Consider the following 21651-nt stretch of genomic DNA (forward strand, 5'->3'; position numbering starts at 1 on the left):
ACCTCCCCGATAGGGACCCCTTCTCACTCCATCAACTCCTTGTATATCTCCGAGACCCTCCCATCCCCATCCCCTGTTTTTGACATTCCCTTATCCTGTAGTCCCTTTAGTGGGAGGCGAGGAAAGCTTGGAACCTGCCTCCAGACAAAGTCCCGTACCTGGAGGTACCGAAACCCGTTCCCACCCGATAACTCAAGCTCCTCCTGGCTCAGGAAACCCTCCTCAATGAAGAGATCCCCAAATCTCTCAACCGCTGCCACCTCCTAAAGCTCCCATCCAGCCCTCCTGGAACAAAACGGTGATTGTCACAGATCGGTGACCACACCGACGCCCCCTCCAGTCTCATGTGCTGTCTCCATTGCCCCCCAGCCTCAGGGCTGCCACTACCACTGGGCTTGTGGAGTACCGAGCCGGCGAGAACGGCAGGGGTGCAGTCAGTAAAGCCTCCAAACTGTTGCTCTGTTTATCTGGTTATAAATATGGCGGTCAATATGGTCTCCTTCCTTAATCCTAATTATGTGTATACTTTCAGAGTCGCCAGGTATCTCTCGATATACCGCCACAAGGTTCAACCCGAATACCGATCAAAGAGCCAATACACCAGTTAGTTAGTTCAAAGTCAGTACTATTTATTTGCACACACAGTAAGATCTACTCATGCACAACAGTACTACAAACTAAACTATCTCTAACGCTAACGCCTATACTTAACTTCGGGTGCCCACTTAGTCAGAGGAACAATGGCCATTGTTCAGATCTTGGTGCTGGTGGACGGGTCTCTCCGCTTTGAGAGCCAAGTCCAAGAGAGCGATTCTCTCGTGCGGGTTCCTTCTTATACCCGGAGGGGCTTCGCGAGCTTTTAGGCGGGCCTTAAACTTGGCCCCAATTAATTGGGCCGCTTCTCGATCACTGGTATTGATCCTGACCAATAAAGGGGTGGGTGCCCTGATGGCTGGGCATGTCTTTGGTGGCCGTTGGCCTTGCTTTGTTTGTGCTTTCAGTTGGGGAACTGGCGCCGGGACGTCTGAAACAGTATCGGTTGCTTGAGTGTCTTTCCTTTGTTCCCGGAGATGGGCCATCAATATGTTAATTGACCTATAGTTTCAATTCCGTCTGGGAGCTGTCGCTCCAATATGCATACAGGCTCTGTGCCTGCTTGTTTTCCTAACATTGTCCACAGTTCCCTACATTCTTTGCGAGCTTCCATTTTGTATTCTGGAAGTGGCCATCCCAGGTGGCTACACTACCTCCTTGTGAACCTCAACGCGAAGCGTGAAGGATCATATTACTGCATCTTCTTTGTTCTCCTCCTGAGTCGGGCACCCATAAGCAAGGACAGGCTCTATGCTACTCTGTCCTATGAATTGGAACTTTTACCTAAATTGCTTTATGTACACACATCATTATAAAATTCTACGGAGTGCTATGATATTCAGGCATGCATTACAAAATAAAAACACGGGAGCCTCTAACTATTCTTATCTAAGCTATCCTTAATTAAAAGCATGTACAACATTTTAAACTGTACAGTAGCAGCAACACCTGTTTCTGTGGCTTGGCAGTCAAGCACAAAGTTTTACATCTATATTCGAACAAGTAAACAAACAAAAAAAAACAAACAGTCGATGCACTTTAATTCACTGAAGGAGAGTGGGGGGGGGGGTGTTTGTTGAAGTCCGAAAATAGGGGATCTGAATGTGTATACCGGAGTGCGGGAGGCTTTCCTCCGCCATTTCCTAAGTCTTAGTGTCTGAACGGCACTGCAGAGTATTGCATTTACTAATAGTGCTTCTACAACGTAGGACAGGTAATGAACTTGAACAAGTAATGAACTTAGTGTATCGTTTGCTATCTCTGGGTGCAGTGCATGGCAGGGATGGGAAACATTTACGGCCTGTGTGGTAGGGGTCAGGAGGGTCACGTCCGCGTACAACTGTAGGGATCCCGCGAAGATCCAAATGTAGACCATGATGGCTGTCTTCATGTTCTCTTCCTTCTTTTATTAGTCTTCCTGAGGCTTCTGTGGTTCTGGATTTCTGTGGACACAATCATAATACCTGTTATTATCTTATTTAAGATCTCGTATGTCTGTCTGTCTGTCCCTTTATTGCCAATTACCCATTATAATTGTTCACCATCTGTGACTCCCTCATTTTTTTTTTTTAAACCAAATATTTTTGGACAAGACATCCGAGAAGAAAATACTGACACAGTGCGAGCAGCCTGTGTGGGAGATGTGGTGAATGTACCGTCCCAGTGTTTGAGGATGTAAATAGCATATGGAAAGCAACCTAAGGGTCGCCGTAAAACAAAACAAAAGAGTTTTGAACTAAAAGTTCCAAATGGGGTGCGTGTGGGCCGCAGCGGGGCAAGAATGGGTGGAATGCCCGGGTAGGACGATGACCAGTGCTGTATGTGCACTACCCGAGCGTAGCTGACCAGATGGGGGTCCTCAGGCAGGACGGGGACCAGTGCCGTTACTCCACTTCCTGAGCGGCCGGACAAGAACGGTAAGAATTTGTGTTCGCCGTGGATGTTGCCTCTTGTGATTACCTTCAAATCAGGAGAGTAGTTAGGATCGGTTGTCTGACGACAAACTAGTCCCTTTAACTGCCAGTGGGCGTTAAAAGAGTGGTGGCGTGGGGCCATGAAAACTTTCAGTGGACCAACAACATTTAACATTTACAGTAACAAACATTTAACGTAACACAAAAACATGACATAAATCGTGCAGGTTCCATCAGAAAGGACACCGTAAATCTCCATCGGTCCCTTTTTACCATCATCTGGGTACCTCATTGCTTTATAGCGAACAGAGTCGCAAAGGGGTTCGTTTGGTGGGAGTCAGACTCTAAGTCATCATCTTCTCCCGGTTGCCATACTCGTGACTGGAGTAGTTGTGCCAAAGCAGCTTGTGGCGAATTGGTGTCCATCTCATCATTCCGGATGAGTCTGTACGAATTATCTCGGTGCCAGTGTTTCGTGTCGAGGTTGGAGCTGCTAGGGGGCAATCCATAATCGTCGGACGGTGGGTCTGGATCAGGGGCTTTAATGTCCGATCTCAAAGGGGTTGCTGGAATCGTGTTCGGAGTCTCTGGGAGTGTGGCCTGGTGCAGGGGTGTAATCGTGGCGTGGTTTGCTGGTGCTGTCGCTGTCGCTGTTGGTTGGAGGAAGGGAGAGGCGGGTTCATGCCTCTGGGTGTGGAGTCGAAGTAGTGTCTGAGGATGGGCTGGACTAGTTGGGGGAGGGTAGGAATAGGTCAGCCATGGGCGGGCCGTGTTCGTCTGCTGCTGCAATCGAGATGTGGTGTGAATGGTTGTTCTGCGAGCCATAAGCCTTAAGCTGGTTTATGTGGAACCATGCAGACTTGCCATTGGGTTAGGTGATTTTGTATACAGAGGGGCTGACTTTACTCGAGATAGAGTACGGTCCTGCAAATTTGGGGAAAAGGAATGAACTGGGGTTGTATAGGGATAGCATGACTTGCTTCCCGACTACAAATTCTGTGGCGTGTACTGTCTTATCAAAGCAAACTTTGCTTTGCTTCTTGCGTGTCCCAAGTCTAACAGCTGCTGCAAGCTGGGCTGCTTTTGCATTCTCTAAAATCTGCTGAACTGCTTTCTCATGGGTGAGGGCGGTGACTGCGGGGCTGGCCAAATCGAATCCTAACAAATATTCTGTCCCTTTCATGGGTCGTCCGGTCATGAGGGTGGGGGGGGTGTATCCTGTCAACGGGGATACCGTGTTTCTTATGAACATCAGTGCAAAAGGGAGAACTGTGTCCAAGTGCTATCGTGCTGTTGCACCATTTTTCTGAGGGTTGCTTTTAAAGTCCTATTCATTCTTTCTACTATGCCGCTTGACTGGGGTTGGTATGCAATGTAGGATTTTTATTTGATTCCGAAAATTGTAAGGACGTTTTTCATCACTCGTCCTGTAAAATGGGAGCCTTGGTCGGACTCGATGCTGCGTGGAAGTCCCCATTTTGTAAAGATGTGCTGAGTGAGGATCTTGGCTGTCGCTTCAGCCGCGTTTGTTCTGGATGGAAAAGCTTCCACCAATTTTGTGAAGGTGTCGATGACCACCAACACATACTTGAAAACATTCCTGCAGGGGGGTAGGGGTCCTATATAATCAATTTGCAAGTTTGTCCATGGGGCCATTAACGGGGTGGGTGTGGCTAAGCTGACCTTTTCTTGCGTATCTGTCCGGATTGTTCTGGGCACAGATTAAACAGTTCTCAATGTAATGCGTTACATTGGCTTTTAAATCGGGCCATCAGCAGAGAGGTCTGAGGTGGGCGAGGGTAGCTTCTATGCCTTGATGTCCATGGTTGTCATGGAATTGGCAAATGATCTGATTCCTGTCCTGGCTGGGGACTACATAAATTCCTTCTTTTAAAATCGCACCGTCATGTGTTGTCAACGCGTTCTTGTATTTATCATAGGGGGCTGGGAAGTTGCCTTTTAAAACTTCCCTGAGCTGTGCGTCTTTTTGGGCCTTTGCTAAATGCTGAATGTTGGTCTGTGAATGCTCTTCTGGAGGTTTAAACTAGTTCAGCAGGGGCTTGGGAACCTGAATTGTAGCTCCAGTATACAGGAGGTTGAGAGTAGTGAGGTCATGAGTAAGGTTTCAAAGTTGCAGTAGTGTACCGGCAGGCAGGAAGGTGGTTTAAAGTGTGTCTTTTTCAATGCCAGGAGCATCCGGAATAAGGTTGGTACCTGGGACTTCGATGTTGTGGCCATTTCGGAGACATGGATAGAGCAGGGACAGGAATGGATGTTGCAGGTTCCGGGGTTTAGGTGTTTTAGTAAGCTCAGAGAAGGAGGCAAAAGAGGGGGAGGTGTGGCATTGTTAGTCAAAGACAGTATTACGGTGGCAGAATGGACGTTTGATGAGGACTTGTCTACTGAGGTAGTATGGGCTGAGGTTAGAAACAGGAAAGGAGAGGTCACCCTGTTAGGGGTTTTCTATAGGCCCACGAAAAGTTCCAGAGATGTAGAGGAAAGGATTGCAAAGATGATTCTGGATAGGAGCGAAAGTTATGGGGGACTTTAACTTTCCAAATATTGACTGGAAATGCTATAGTTTGAGTACTTTCGATGGGTCCGTTTTTGTCCAATGTGTGCAGGAGGGTTTCCTGACGCAGTATGTAGATAGGTCAACGAGAGGCGAGGCCATATTGGATTTGGTACTGGGTAATGAACCAGGACAGATGTTAGATTTGGAGGTAGGTGAGCACTTTGGTGATAGTGACCACAATTCGATTACGTTTACTTTAATGATGGAAAGGGATAGGTATATACCGCAGGGCAACAGTTATATCTGGGGAAAAGGCAATTATGATGCGATGAGGCATGACTTTGGATGCATCGGAAGGAGAGGAAAACTGCAGGGGATGGGCACAATGGAAATGTGGAGCTTGTTCAAGGAACAGCTACTGCGTGTCCTTGATAAGTATGTACCTGTCAGGCAGGGAGGAAGTGGTCAAGCAAGGGAACCGTGGTTTACTAAAGCAGTCAAAACACTTGTCAAGAGGAAGAAGGAGGCTTATGTAAAGATGGGACATGAAGGTTCCGTTAGGGCGCTCGAGAGTTACAAGTTAGCTAGGAAGGACCTAAAGATAGAGCTAAGGGGAGTGGAGACAGCCCCAGTAACTATAGACCAGTGAGCCTTACTTCTATTCTGGGCAAAATATTGGAAAGGTTCATCAGAGATAGGATGTATAATCATCTGGAAAGGAATAATTTGATTGGAGATAGTCAACACGGTTTTGTGAAGGGGAGGCCGTGCCTCACAAACCTTATTGAGTTCTTTGAGAAGGTGACCAAACAGGTGGATGAGGGTAAAGCAGTTGATGTGGTGTAAATGGATTTCAGTAAAGCTGAGGGTGGATTTTAGGGTCCGATTCATGCGCTCCACGATACCACTTGACTGGGGGTGGTATGCGATGTGGAATTTTTGGGTAATGCCAAATATCGTGAGGACGTTCTTCATCAACACGTTCCGTAAAATGGGAACCTTGGTCGGATTCAATGCTGCGGGGGAGTCCCCATCTCGTAAAGATGTGGTGGGTTAGGATCTTGGCTGTGGTCTTTGCCGTGTTCGTTCTGGATGGGAATGCCTCTACCCATTTTGTAAACGTGTCTTATCACAACGAGTACATACTTATAACCATTCCTGCAAGGGAGCAATGGTCCTATAAAATCAATCTGGAGGTTAGTCCAGGGGCCATTAACGGGGCGGGTGTGACTAAGTTGAGCTTTCTTGGCGTATCTGTCCGGATTGTTCTGGGCACAGATAAGGCAATTCTCAACGTGGTGCGTTACGTCTTCTTTTAAACTGGGCCACCAACAGAGCTGCCTGAGGTGGGCTGTAGTGGGATCAATTCCTTGATGTCCATGACTGTCATGGAACAAACAAATGAGCTGATTCCTGTCCAGGAACCACATAAAGGGTGTCTTTTAACACCACACCATCATGTGTGGTCAGTGCATTTTTGAATCTATCATAGGGTGCTGGATAGTTTCCTTTCAAAATCTCCCTGAGATTGCTGTCCTGCCTCTGGGCCTGTACTAAATCCTCAATATAAGTCTGCGAGACCTGAACTGCATTCACTGGTGCGCTCTCGGGGGGTGTCAAACAAAAGAACAAAGAACAAAGAAATGTACAGCACAGGAACAGGCCCTTCGGCCCTCCAAGCCCGTGCCGACCATACTGCCCGACTAAACTACAATCTTCTACACTTCCTGGGTCCGTATCCTTCTATTCCCATCCTATTCATATATTTGTCAAGATGCCCCTTGAATGTCCCTATCGTCCCTGCTTCCACTACCTCCTCCGGTAGTGAGTTCCAGGCGCCCACTACCCTCTGCGTAAAAAACTTGCCTCGTACATCTACTCTAAACTTTGCCCCTCTCACCTTAAACCTATGCCCCCTAGTAATTGACCCCTCTACCCTGGGGAAAAGCCTCTGACTATCCACTCTGTCTATGCCCCTCATAATTTTGTATACCTCTATCAGGTCGCCCCTCAACCTCCTTCGTTCCAGTGAGAACAAACCGAGTTTATTCAATCGCTCCTCATAGCTTATGCCCTCCATACCAGGCAACATTCTGGTAAATCTCTTCTGCACCCTCTCTAAAGCCTCCACATCCTTCTGGTAGTGTGGCGACCAGAATTGAACACTATACTCCAAGTGTGGCCTAACTAAGGTTCTATACAGCTGCAACATGACTTGCCAATTCTTATACTCAATGCCCCGGCCAATGAAGGCAAGCATGCCGTATGCCTTCTTGACTACCTTCTCCACCTGTGTTGCCCCTTTCAATGACCTGTGGACCTGTACTCCTAGATCTCTTTGACTTTCAATACTCTTGAGGGTTCTACCATTCACTGTATATTCCCTACCTGCATTAGCCCTTCCAAAATGCATTACCTCACATTTGTCCGGATTAAACTCCATCTGCCATCTCTCCGCCCAAGTCTCCAGACAATCTAAATCCTGCTGTATCCTCAGACAGTCCTCATCGCTATCCGCAATTCCACCAACCTTTGTGTCGTCTGCAAACTTACTAATCAGACCAGTTACATTTTCCTCCAAATCATTTATATATACTACAAAGAGCAAAGGTCCCAGCACTGATCCCTGTGGAACACCACTTGTCACAGCCCTCCAATGAGAAAAGCATCCCTCCATTGCTACCCTCTGCCTTCTATGGCCTAGCCAGTTCTGTATCCACCTTACCAGTTCACCCCTGATCCCGTGTGACTTCACCTTTTGTACTAGTCTACCATGAGGGACCTTGTCAAAGGCCTTACTGAAGTCCATATAGACAACATCTACTGCCCTACCTGCATCAATCATCTTAGTGACCTCCTCGAAAAACTCTATCAAGTTAGTGAGACACGACCTTCCCTTCACAAAACCGTGCTGCCTCTCACTAATACGTCCATTTGCTTCCAAATGGGAGTAGATCCTGTCTCTAAGAATTCTCTCCAGTAATTTCCCTACCACTGAAGTAAGGCTCACCGGCCTGTAGTTCCCGGGATTATCCTTGCTACCCTTCTTAAACAGAGGAACAACATTGGCTATTCTCCAGTCCTCCGGGACATCCCCTGAAGACAGCGAGGATCCAAAGATTTCTGTCAAGGCCTCAGCAATTTCCTCTCCAGCCTCCTTCAGTATTCTGGGGTAGATCCCATCCGGCCCTGGGGACTTATCTACCTTAATATTTTTTAAGACACCCAACACCTCGTCTTTTTGGATCACAATGTGACCCAGGCTATCTACACCCCCTTCTCCAGACTCAACATCTACCAATTCCTTCTCTTTGGTGAATACTGATGCAAAGTATTCATTTAGTACCTCGCCCATTTCCTCTGGCTCCACACATAGATTCCCTTGCCTATCCTTCAGTGGGCCAACCCTTTCCCTGGCTACCCTCTTGCTTTTTATGTACGTGTAAAAAGCCTTGGGATTTTCCTTAACCCTATTTGCCAATGACTTTTCATGACCCCTTCTAGCCCTCCTGACTCCTTGCTTAAGTTCCTTCCTACTTTCCTTATATGCCACACAGGCTTCGTCTGTTCCCAGCCTTTTAGCCCTGACAAATGCCTCCTTTTTCTTTTTGACGAGGCCTACAATATCACTCGTCATCCAAGGTTCCCGAAAATTGCCGTATTTATCTTTCTTCCTCACAGGAACATGCCTGTCCTGTATTCCTTTCAACTGACACTTGAAAGCCTCCCACATGTCAGATGTTGATTTGCCCTCAAACATCCGCCCCCAATCTATGTTCTTCAGTTCCCGCCTAATATTGTTATAATTAGCCTTCCCCCAATTTAGCACATTCATCCTCGGACCACTCTTATCCTTGTCCACCAGTACTTTAAAACTTACTGAATTGTGGTCACTGTTACCGAAATGCTCCCCTACTGAAACATCTACCACCTGGCCGGGCTCATTCCCCAATACCAGGTCCAGTACCGCCCCTTCCCTAGTTGGACTGTTTACATATTGTTTTAAGAAGCCCTCCTGGATGCTCCTTACAAACTCCGCCCCGTCTAAGCCCCTGGCACTAAGTGAGTCCCAGTCAATATTGGGGAAGTTGAAGTCTCCCATCACCACAACCCTGTTGTTTTTACTCTTTTCCAAAATCTGTCTACCTATCTGCTCCTCCATCTCCCGCTGGCTGTTGGGAGGCCTGTAGTATACCCCCAACATTGTGACTGCACCCTTCTTATTCCTGATTTCTACCCATATAGCCTCACTGCCCTCGGAGGTGTCCTCTCGCAGTATAGCTGTGATATTCTCCCGAACAAGTAGCGCAACTCCGCCTCCCCTTTTACATCCCCCTCTATCCCGCCTGAAACATCTAAATCCTGGAACGTTTAGCTGCCAATCCTGCCCTTCCCTCAACCAGGTCTCTGTAATGGCAACAACATCATAGTTCCAAGTAGTAATCCAAGCTCTAAGTTCATCTGCCTTACCCGTAATGCTCCTTGCATTAAAACATATGCACTTCAGGCCACCAGACCCGCTGTGTTCAGCAACTTCTCCCCGTCTGCTCTGCCTCAGAGCCACACTGTCCCTATTCCCTAGTTCTCCCTCAATGCTCTCACCTTCTGACCTATTGCTCCCGTGCCCACCCCCCTGCCATACTAGTTTAAACCCTCCCGTGTGACACTAGCAAACCTCGCGGCCAGGATATTTATGCCTCTCCGGTTTAGATGCAACCCGTCCATTTTATACAGGTCACACCTGCCCCGGAAGAGCTCCCAGTGGTCCAGATAACGGAAACCCTCCCTCCTACACCAGCTGTTTAGCCACGTGTTTGTCTGCTCTATCTTCCTATTTCTAGCCTCACTGGCACGTGGCACAGGGAGTAATCCCGAGATTACAACCCTCGAGGTCCTGTCTTTTAACTTTCTGCCTAGCTCCCTGAACTCCTGCTGCAGGACCTCATGCCCCTTCCTGCCTATGTCGTTAGTACCAATATGTACAACGACCTCTGCCTGTTTGCCCTCCCCCTTCAGGATTCCCTCTACCCGTTCGGAGACATCCTGGACCCTGGCACCAGGGAGGCAACATACCATCCTGGAGTCTCTTTCACGTCCACAGAAGCGCCTATCTGTGCCCCTGACTATAGAGTCCCCTATTACTATTACTCTTCTGCGCTTTGACCCTCCCTTCTGAACATCAGAGCCAGCCGTGGTGCCACTGCTCTGGCTGCTGCTGTTTTCCCCTGATAGGCTATCCCCCCCGACAGTATCCAAAGGGGTATATCTGTTCGAGAGGGGGAAAACCACAGGGGATTCCTGCACTGACTGCCTGCCCTTTCTGGTGGTCACCCATTTCTCTGCCTGCACCTTGGGTGTGACCACATTTACATAACTGCGATCTATGACGCTTTCCGCCACCTGCATGCTCCTAAGTGCATCCAATTGCTGCTCCAACCGAACCATGCGGTCTGTGAGGAGCTGCAGTTGGGTGCACTTTCTGCAGATGAAGCCATCCGGGACGCTGGAAGCCTCCCGGACCTGCCACATCTCACAGTCAGAGCACAGCACCCCTCTAACTGACATTGCGTCAATTAATTAAAATTAAAATTTGTCTTTTTTTTTTAATACTTTTTTTTTTAAATTGCAAAGTTACTGTCAACTATCTGTTTCCTAGCACTAGATTTCTAATAGAAATGCGATAGCTAACTATAATATTCTCCGATCTCTGGCTTAGATATCCTCTAAATTATAATTAAGTTATTATGTTTAATTACTTCCCAAATACTCAAATTTTTTTTAATTTTTTTTTTAAATTTAGGTTAGAATCCCAACCAGCCACTCAGGTCACAGCTTTTCTGTGATGTCACTTCAGTTTCCCCCCGACACACACAATTTGAAAAAAGGTATAAAAGTAAAAATCACTTACTTACCTTCTGAGTGTCTGAGATGTTCTCAGGTTCTCTCGCTGACAGAGACTGCTCCTCCACCTCCGATCCTTGACCTGCACAATGCTAATAATATAATAATATAATATGGCACTTACCTTACACCAATGGGTCTTATTATTAGGTTAGAGGAGGAGGGCGGGTGGGAGACACGACACGTGTAGTGTCTCGGGTTTCCTCTCCACCAGAATTTATTGGTTGGGGGGGGGGGGGGGGGGGGGACTTGCCAGAGGTCGAACTTCCGGTTCCCGCCTTATATAAAAACAAATAAAACAGAAAAGAAGAACAGACACGGGACCAGGCAAGGCTTTTTAAATACACTACTCACCTCCCAGAAGGCCCCTGCGCACCGCTGCCGCCGAAATCCAAAGGGCTGCTCCTGTAAAGGTAAGTGGTTTTAAAGTCGCTACTCACCTCCAAGAAGGCCCCTGCGCACCGCTGCCGCCGAAATCCAAAAGCCTGCTCCTGTAAAGGTAAGAGCTTTTTAAATACACTACTCACCTCCCAGAAGGCCCCTGCGCACCGCTGCCGCCGAAATCCAAAGGGCTGCTCCTGTAAAGGTAAGTGGTTTTAAAGTCGCTACTCACCTCCAAGAAGGCCCCTGCGCACCGCTGCCGCCGAAATCCAAAAGCCTGCTCCTGTAAAGGTAAGAGCTTTTTAAATACACTACTCACCTCCCAGAAGTGTCCAAAAATATCCGTGCCTGGAACCTGCTTTTGCCAGTGCGTCAGCTTTTACATTTCCAGGGGGGGAGGAACGATGGTGTCTACGAACTTTTAACTATTCCAAAAGTCCTATCCTGTGCTTTTTTTGCAGTAGCCTACCATGGGGAACCTTATCAAACGCTTTGCTGAAATCAATATACACCACATCAACTACTTTACCCTCATCCACCTGTTTGGTCACCTTCTCAAAGAACTCTATAAGGTTTGTGAGGCACGACCTACCCTTCACAAAACCGTGTTGACTATCTCTAATCAAATTATTCCGTTCCAGATGATAATACATCCTATCTCTTATAAACCTTTCCAAGATTTTTCCCACAACAGAAGTAAGGCTCACTGGTCTATAGTTACCGGGGTTATCTCTACTCCCCTTCTTGAACAAGGGGACAACATTTGCTATCCTCCAGTCTTCTGGCACTATTCCTGTCGACAAAGATGACTTAAAGATCAAGGCCAAAAGCTCAGCAATCTCCTCCCTCGCATCCCAGAGAATCCTAGGATAAATCCCATCCGGCCAAGGTGACTTATCTATACACAGTAAATCACTACTCATGCATAAACTCTACTTTCTAAGCTATTTCTATCACTAACAAGCCTATATTTAGCTTCGGACTGGCCCACCAGGTCAGGGAGAACAAATGGCCTTTTGTTCGGGTTCTGAGTCTGCGGGATTCAAAAGCTGGTTATGGACTGGTAGCTAGGAGCGCCTATCTCGTGGTGAGCGTTGACTTGAGACTTGCGTTCTTGGAGGGCGCCGGACAGGTCACTCTCAGGGGTTGCTTTGCGTTGCTGAGTGACCCTGTCAAGAAGGACGATTTGAACTTAGGGTCTTTACTTTATAGTCCCCAGGGGCGTCCCGCCCTTCGGGACGGTCCCCGTACCTGGTTTCAAGTGATTGGAGTGATTCTCCAATACTGGAGCGGTTCCCTGATCGTTGGGCGGTCTTTAAGTGTCCGTTAACCTCTTTTGTGTTGGCTCCTGCTGGCGCCGAGGAGTCTGGCTTGGCCTTGTTTACCTTAAAATGTTTCGATTGTTCCCAGGGATCGCTCATTACTATGTAGATGGCTGCTACATTACTATGCAGATGGCTGCTTGTATCGATGCTGTCTGGGTTTCTGCAGAGTCTAATACACAGTAAACTTGCACCTGCTAGTTTTTGCCTGTGTTGGCTGAATTTCCCTTCAGCCTTTGCGGTTCTCCATTTTAAGTCGGGAAGTGGCCAACTCAGGTGGCTACACTACCTAAAGCTCCTCCCCACCACCTTAAAAGGTAACTCTCTCATTCCTGCTCCTGTGCCTGAAACGCAAACACCTCGTTCTTTCCCATGTAGCCTTTCCCATGTAACTTGTAGCCTATTCTGACCGGACCCGGTTGGTTCTTGCATTTGCCACCGGAGCCTGGTATAGCAACCGGACCCAATCCACAAATCCCTGCCCAAACCCGAAACCTGCCAAAAATATCCCATAGGTACCTCCACTTCACCCAGTCAAAGGCCGTTTCTGCATCCATAGCTACTACCACCTCAACCTCGCGCCCCTCCGCTGGCATCATTATAACATTCACGAGCCATCTAATGTTGGACGTCAGGTGCCTGCCCTTCACAAATCTCGTCTGGTCCTCCCCGATTACCTCCGGAACACAATCCTCTTTCCATGTGGCCAAGACCTTTGCCAGCAATTTAGCGTCTACATTCAAAAGGGAAATCGGCCTGTACGATCCACAGCTCTCCTGGTCTTTGCCCCGTTTCAAGGTGAGAGAGATTGATGCCTGTGATAGCGTTTGGGGAAGCGCTCCCAGCTCCTTAAACTCGTTCAAGGCCTTAAACAGGAGCGGTCCCAGTAACCCAGAAAAGGTTTTATTAAATTCTACTGGGTATCCATCAGGTCCCGGGGCCTTACCCGATTGCATCGCCCCCAACCCGTCTATCATCTCCCCGAGCCCAATTGGGCCCCCCAGACATTCCACCAGCTCCTCATCTACCTTCGGGAACTCTAGCCTCTCCAAAATCGCTTCATACTCTCCTCCCCGGAAGGGGGTTCCGATTCATAGAGTCGACTATAGAATTCGCGAAACACATCATTTATTACCCCTGGGTCTACCACCACCTACCCCCTCATATCCTTTACTTTCCCAATTTCTCTCACCGCCTCCTGCTCCCACAGTTGATGTGCCAACATCCTACTGGCTTTCTCCCCATATTCGTATATTGCCCCTTTCACCCTCCTCAACTGGGCTTCTGCCTTACCTGTGGACAGGAGCCCAAATTCCATTTGGAGTCTCCGACGCTCCTTCAGGAGCTCCTCATCTGGAGACTCTGCATATCTCCTGTCCACCTGTAAGATTTCACCTACCAGCCTGTCCAACTCCGCCCGTTCAGTCTTCTCCTTGTGGGCCCAAATCGAAATAAATTCCCCTCTGATAACCGCCTTCAATGCTTTCCAAACCACTCCTGCCGCAGTCTCTCCCGTGTCGTTGCTCTTTATGTACCCCCGAATGGCCTCCCACACCCGCTCACAAACCTCATCCTCCGCTAACAGCCCTACATCGAACCTCCACTGTGGACGCTGGGTCTTTCCTGTGCTTATCTGTAGGTCTATCCAGTGTCGAGCGTGGTCCGACACTACGATTGCTGAATACTCCGTGTCCTCCACCCCCGCTAATAGCGTTTTGTCAAGTACGAAAAGTCTATCCTGGAATATACCTTGTGCACATGGGAGCATCCCGATCTCCATTGCCATCGCAGTGGACTGCTCCTCTCGTTCCACCGCCAGCTCCTCCAACTTCTGGATCGCCTGTCCCTGGGTCGTCAATCTCTCCTCCACCCAGTCGACCCCGCTCTGATCGAGTCCACCGCCCGGGGCAAGTCCTCCGCACATTCCTTGCAATGTTGAATGAACTTCTCGGTCAAGAAGTCCACCAACTGGTCCATCGACCATTGAGCTGGCGAGGTCGAACCTTGCTTACCCGCCGTTGCCTCCTTCAAACTCTGGTCCTCGCTTCCAGCCAACTTTTGATTTCTTCTTTTCCTATTTTTCCTCGGGCACAGCTCCATAAGCTAGGGGTCACCTCCTTCTCCTCTCGCTTTTACACCTTTATTTTGAAAAATTCCGATGGAAGTCCAGCTTAAAAGTCACAAAAAGACCACCAAGAGCAGGAGCTGCCAAATGTGCGACCTTTCACTCCATGGCCGCCACCAGACGTCCTGGGGTCGCCCATTTTATACAAATGAGGAGGAATTTCTTCTCTCGGAGGGTAATGAATCTGTGGAATTCTTTACTGCAGAGAACTGTAGAGGCTGGATCGTTAAGTATGTTCAAGGCTGATGTTCGGGGGTTATGGGGACAAGGCGAGAAAGTGAAGTTGAGGATTATCAAATCGGGTCGGTCATGACATCTTTAAATGGCGGCGCAGACTTGATGGGCCGAATGGCTTGCTTCTGCTCCGATGTCTTCTGGTCAACTATTTACGATCTGTATGAATGATTTGGATGAAGAAGCTGACTGCATTGCAGCCAAATCTACTGACGTTGGGCAGATGGGTGGAATGGTCAGATGTGAGGAGGATACAGGGGGCTGCACAGGGCTGGAGGTGAGGGCAAGTTAGTGGGTAAAAACTGGCAGGTGGCAAACAATGTGGGGAAAATGTGAGGTTCTCCACTTTGGCAGGGAGTAGAACATAGAACATAGAAAATACAGCACAGAACAGGCCCTTCGGCCCACGATGTTGTGCCGTACCTTGGTGGTCATCTAGGAAAGCAGAATATTGTGTAAACGGCGAGAGAGACTGCAGGACAAAACGGTACAGAGGGATCTGGGTGTCCTTGTGCACAAAACACAGAGACTTTAGCACACAGGTACACCAAGTGATGGAATGATGGCCTCCATTGCAAAAGGGATGGAGTCTTGCTCCAACTGTATGGGGGAATAGGTGAGACCTCACCTGGAGTACTGCATACAGTTCTGGTCAAAACTTGAAGAGGGATCTGATTCCGTTGGGCAGCTGGTCAGAGAAGATTCACGAGACTGACTCCTGGGGTGATGGTCTTATGACGGGTACTCTCGAAGCAGCACGGTGGCATAGTGCCTCACCGTGCCAGGGACCCGGGTTCAGTTCTGGCTTGGGTGACTGTGCAAACGCACATTCTTCCTGTGTCTGCGTGGATTTCTTCCGGGTACTCTGGTTTCCTCCCACAGTCCAAAGTTGTGTCGGTTAGGTGGGGTCATGGGGTCATGGGGATAGGGCAGGGGAGTGGACCTAGGTAAAGTGCTCTTTTGGAGGGTCAGTGCATACTCAGTGGGCCGAATAGCCTTCTGCACTGTAGGAAGTCTTTGGATTTTGTTCTATATTAGATAGGAGCAGTCTAAGAAAAACTGAGAGGAATGCAAAGTATAAAAATAATAATCTTTATTATTATCACAAGTAGGCTTATATTAACACTGCAATGAAGTGACTGTGAAAATCCACAAGCTTGGAAAGCATGTATGTCAGTAAAAAGTCTGGTGAATAAAGCTGGTGTACATCTGCTGTGTGGGGATATGACGCGGAAGCAATAACGTTAACACGGCTTAAAAATAGTGAAGGAAACAAAATCGTCGGAAAATATAGGGAAGAGGGAGAAGGAGATGGAATGGTAGTTCTGACTGGGGAAGACCACAGAAGGGTTTGAAAGAGAGCATGTCCTTCAGGAGGCAAGGATAGAATTTGCTCCCGTCATTCAGTGGCCGTGCAGTAGATCTATCCACCCTGGGTTCCTGCAGACCCGAGGCGATCACACCTGGGCCTCTGTAGTTATTAGACCTCTGGCTGCCCCGCCAGTTCTGAGCTGCTAAAGTGGCTCTTTTCCGATATCCGTAGGTTGCGCGGTCTATTTCTGAGTTTATTTAATTAGCGAATGCTGGAGGCTAGGCAGCGGCCACCTCACTCACTGAGTTTGAGGTGATTAACGGCACCACTTAAATCTGTGGAGGAGGAACAAAGTTCCTCGGTAAGGTGACACGTTGTTTGCATTGCTCCGTAAGTGCTTCGTAAGTGGGTGGGGGTGGGGGAGGGGGGTTGTACTGAGGCCTCAGTGGTGCAGGGTGGCTGCTATTCCTGCGTTACCCCCTTGTCGGACCTGGAGACCTCCCCCTGCCCTACCCCAGCCCGGAGACTATGCTGAGCGCTCGACCTGGAAGTTGGGTCGAACAGGTCAGCACGGAGCAGGTAAGCGAGGGGTCAGCACAACTGGTTCACAACCAGCCTGTGAGATTTTGTTAGTCAGTGGGTGATGCACACGGGGACAGGGAGCCAGGGGTGGGGGGTCGGTGTTGAGAGAGTTCCGGTTATGATCCGCATTGTTGAGTCGACGAGATGTGAGTTTTTTGAAGGAGGAGGTGGACAGATTCTGGTTGGACAAGGGAATCGGAGGTCATTGGGAGCTGGGGTGGTGTGGGGGCACAACATATCACCTGTCATCTAATTGAATGCAGGCGCAGTAGGTTTGAGGGTTGAAACGGTTTCTTTCTCTCCTATTTTGTGTGTGTGAGAATGCCAGAGCTGCACAGTACTCTAATTGGGCGAGTGCGCAGGTCGGGAGTGTTGAGGTCTCTCCGCCTGCAAAAGGGGATCTCGATTCTCTAGAGGAATCATTTCGACCAAAACGTTAATCCCGTTTCTCTCTCCACAGACACGACCAGACCTGTGGACTTTAGCCAGCATTCTCTGTTTTAATTCACATCTCTTAATTTTAGCTTGTGTCCCCTTCTCTCCCACATGTGTGGTACCTGTGGAAACAAATAATCACCGCTCTTGGCGGTTCATTTGCCTTTGGTTTAGGCCTCAACAACCGATGAGCCCGGTCCAGTTCATACCGAGAGGGTTCTTCTCCCTCCCCCCACCAACCAACTCCGCCAACATCTTGGCAAAATACTCAGTCGGCCTCGGGCCCTCCACCCCCTCGGGCAGGTCCACAATCCTCATATTTTGCGGCCTCGATCTATTTTCCAGATCTCCAATTTAGATTGCGGCCCTTTGTTGGCCTCGATCAACCTCTGCAGCTCCTCTCCTATCGAGGTGAGCTGATCACTGTGCTGCGACATGGCCCCCCTCAACTCCCTTCGACGCAGCCTCCTCCACCAGCACCTTCAGCGCCGCCATCATCTCTTTCCTCATCACCTCCTGGTGCTTTGCGAACTGCTTCTCCAGTTCCAAAGCCATCACCTCTGTCATCTTTTTTTCTGTAAGCAGTGCAACCACACCCAGCCTCCGCCATCTCGCCAACTACCAGACGGGCCCTTTCACTCAACGTGAACCCTCCCTCAGTTCTTCACGGCGGTTTTCTTCTGGTTTTTCAACATCCTCCTCCGTCTTTATACCTTCCTACACTCGATTGTCAAAAAATTGCCCCTGGGACCGGGCATTAAACACCAAAAAATCAATCCGCAAGCAGGAGCCACCCAACGTATGACGTCCTCCTACATTCCACCCCATCTCTCGTTCTTGATCCTTTTACGAGGGGGAGCGGTTTCTCCCCATCTACTTTGTCCAGTCCCCTTAGGATTTTGAGCATCTCTATCAAATCTCCTCCTAACCTTCTCTCCGAGGAGAACAGTCCCAACCCCTCCAATCTATCCTCGTAACAGAAGTTTCTCATCCCTGGAAACATTCCTGTAAACCTCGTCTGCACTCTCTCCAATGTGTTCACATCCTTCGAGTAGTGTGACGCCCAGAACTGTACTTCCTATTCCAGCCAAGGTCTAACTAGTGTCTCGTATAAGTTTGACATAACCCCCTTGCTCTTGTACTCTCTGCCGATATTAATAAAGCTGAGAATATTATATGAGTTATTGATTGATTGATATTTATTGTCACATGTACCGAAGTACAGTGAAAAGTATTTTTCTGCGGCCAAGTACACAGCACGTACATAGTAGACAAAAGAATAATCAACAGAGTACATTGACAAATGGTACATGAACAAATAGTGATTGGTCGGGCAGCGCAGTGGATAGCATTGGGACTGCGGCGCTGAGGACCCGGGTTCGAATCTCGGCCCTGGGTCACTGTCCGTGTGGAGTTTGCACGTTCTCCCCGTGTCTGCGTGGGTTTCACCCTCACAACCCAAAGATATGCTGGGTAGGTGGATCGGCCGCGCTAAATTGACCCTTAATTAGAAAAAAAAATAATTGGGTACTCTAAATGTAAAAAAAAAAATAGTGATTGGTTACAGGTGATTTGTTAACTGCTGTCTCTACCTGTCCTTCCACCTTCAATGATTTATTCACATATAAACCCAGGTCCCTCTGCTCCTGCATCACTTATTTTATATTGTCCCACCATGTTCTTCCTACCAAAATGCATCGCCTCACACTTCATCCCCGTTGAACAGAGGTGGCAGACCGTTGTCCGACCACCTCTCGGCCCAGTCCATCAACATGTCCGTGTCCTTTTGAAGTTAGAACATAGAACATAGAACGATACAGCGCAGTACAGGCCCTTCGGCCCACGATGTTGCACCAACATGGGAAGTCAAAAAACAAAAGCCATCTAACCTACACTGCCATTATCATCCATATGCTTATCCAATAAACTTTTAAGTTCTACACTGTCCTCTTTGCGAAGAAAGAGGAAAGGTAAGAGCTCATCTGCAGGAGTAGTTTATACAGCTCCTAACATTGGTTTCACTGCCTGACAAGCATTCAGGAAGAAATACGTGGTCCATGTATGGAAAGCACCACAGTAATCATGGATTTAATCTACATGTAGAGTAGGCAATCCGATTGGCAAAGGTGGCTGCAAAATGAGTTCCTAAAGAGAGTATTTGGGGACACTTTCTAGGCCATTGCAGACCTGGTAATGAGCAATGAGACAGGGTTATAACCTCATAATAAAGGAGCCTCGACGTGACAGCGGTTATAACAGAATTTCATGTTCAGCTTGAACGTGAGAAGTGTGGATCTGAGACTAGTGTTTCAAACCTGAATAAAGATGATTGTAAGGATTTGAAAACAGAGCTAGCTCCCATGATAACTGGAAAACTGGTTTAAAAGGTAGGACAGTAGATATGCCAGTGGCAGACATCGAAGGAGATTTAAAAAAAAAAAACAGCAATAATTTATCCCAGTGAGGAAGAAAGACTATTTGAACAGGATTCGCCACCCGTGGCTAAATAAGGAAGTTAAGGATAGTATTCAATTGAAAAAAAAAAAAATCCTGTACAAATTGGAAAAGATTGCTGGTAGGTCTGAAGATCGGTCACATTTGAAGAACATAGAACATAGAACAATACAGCGCAGTACAGGCCCTTCGGCCCACGATGTTGCACCGAAACAAAAGCCATCCAACCTACACTATGCCATTATCATCCATATGTTTATCCAATAAACTTTTAAATGCCCTCAATGTTGGCGAGTTCACTACTGTAGCTGGTAGGGCATTCCACGGCCTCACTACTCTTTGCGTAAAGAACCTACCTCTGACCTCTGTCCTATATCTATTATTAAGAACCGGCAAAGGAGATTAGAAAGATTTTAGAGGGAGAGTGAAGGGTATGAGAGAAATCGAATTTGGAATGTGAAAACAGATAGTAAGAGTTCCTACAAGTATTTAAATAGGAAACACGTAGCTGAAACTAGTGTTGATGCACAAGAGAGTGTGGGTTGTGAACAAGGAATTGGCAGAGTCATTGAACAGGTAGATTGTGTCTGACTTCACTGTAAAAGACTTGGAAAACTTACCAAAGATACTCAAAAAACAAGAGATGAAAGTGAGGGAGGGGCTTAAGACAATCACCATCGCCGGGGAAACAGTACTGGGAAAACTATTAGACCTGAAGTCTGACAAGTCCCCAGGACCAGATTGCCTGCATCTTTGGGTCTGAGAGACGGTGGCTGCTTTGGTTCAAATCTTCCAAAATTCCTTAGATTCTGGAAGGGTCCAGTGGATTGGAAAATAGGTGATGGTAGCACCTTTATTCAAGGAAGGAGGAAACTACAGGTCACTTGCCTCACGTCTTTCATCGGGAAATTGCTGGAGTCCATTATGAAGGAGATTACAGCAGGATACTTAGGAAATCACAGTGTGATCAGGAAACAGCATGGCTTTGTGAAAGGAAAGAAGTGTTTAACTGAAATATTCGAGTTCCCTGAGAAACTGACAAGTAACATAGGTAAAGGGGAAGCTGGAGATTCAGCAGGCGATGAAGAAGGCAAATGGTATGTTGGCCTTCATAACGAGAGGATTCGAGTACAGGAGCAGGGATGACTTGATGCAATTATACAGGACCTTGGTGAGGCCACATCTGGAATATTGTATGCAGTTTTGGTCTCCTTATGAGGAAGGATATTCTTGCTCTAGAAGGAGTACAGCGAAGGTTTACCAGACTTGATTCCTAGGATGGTGGGACTGATGTATGAGGGGAGATAGTCAGTTAGGATTGTATTCGCTGGGGTTCAGAACTATGAGGGGGAGTCTCACCTATAAAATTCTGACAAGAAGGGCAGCATGGTGGCACAGTTAGCACTGCTGCCTCACGGCACAGAGGTCTCAGGTTCGAACCCGGCTCTGGATCACTGTCCATGTGGAGTTTGAGCATTCTCCCCGTGTTTGTATGGGTTTCGCCCCCACAATGCAAAGATGTGCAGGGTAGGTGGATTGGCCACACTACATTGCCCCTTAATTGGAAAAAATGAATTGAGTAGTCTAAATTTATTTTTACAAAATTCTGGCAAGACTAGACCAGGTAGATGCAGGAAGGATGTTCCCGATGGTGGATTATCAGAGATCCAGGGGTCACAGCCTGAGGATACGGGGTAGACTGTTTAGGACAAGATGAGGAAAATCACTTCACCCAGAGAGTGGTCGGCTTGTGGAATTTGTTACCACGGAAAGCAGTTGAAGTCAAAACATTGTATGTTTTCAAGAAGCAGTTAGATATCGCACTTGGGGTGAAGGGGGCCAGAGGACATTGGGGGGGCGGCGAAGGCGGGATCAGGTTACTG

The 21651-nt window shown here is 48.0% G+C and overlaps 1 protein-coding gene across 1 annotated transcript in view; it reads left to right on the forward strand.

Moving 5' to 3' along the window:
- The window catches only part of rabac1 (Rab acceptor 1 (prenylated)), an 80769-nt gene that overhangs the window by 52031 nt on the left and 7087 nt on the right, over window positions 1-21651 (forward strand). Inside the window, exons 3-5 of the mRNA XM_072469086.1 lie at window positions 9961-10001; window positions 14359-14407; window positions 19883-19893. Of these exons, the coding sequence (XP_072325187.1) occupies window positions 9961-10001; window positions 14359-14407; window positions 19883-19893 (101 nt within the window). The remainder of the gene's footprint in view (window positions 1-9960; window positions 10002-14358; window positions 14408-19882; window positions 19894-21651) is intronic.

This window comes from Scyliorhinus torazame, chromosome 12, assembly GCF_047496885.1.
Source record: "Scyliorhinus torazame isolate Kashiwa2021f chromosome 12, sScyTor2.1, whole genome shotgun sequence".
Lineage (NCBI taxonomy): Eukaryota > Metazoa > Chordata > Chondrichthyes > Carcharhiniformes > Scyliorhinidae > Scyliorhinus > Scyliorhinus torazame.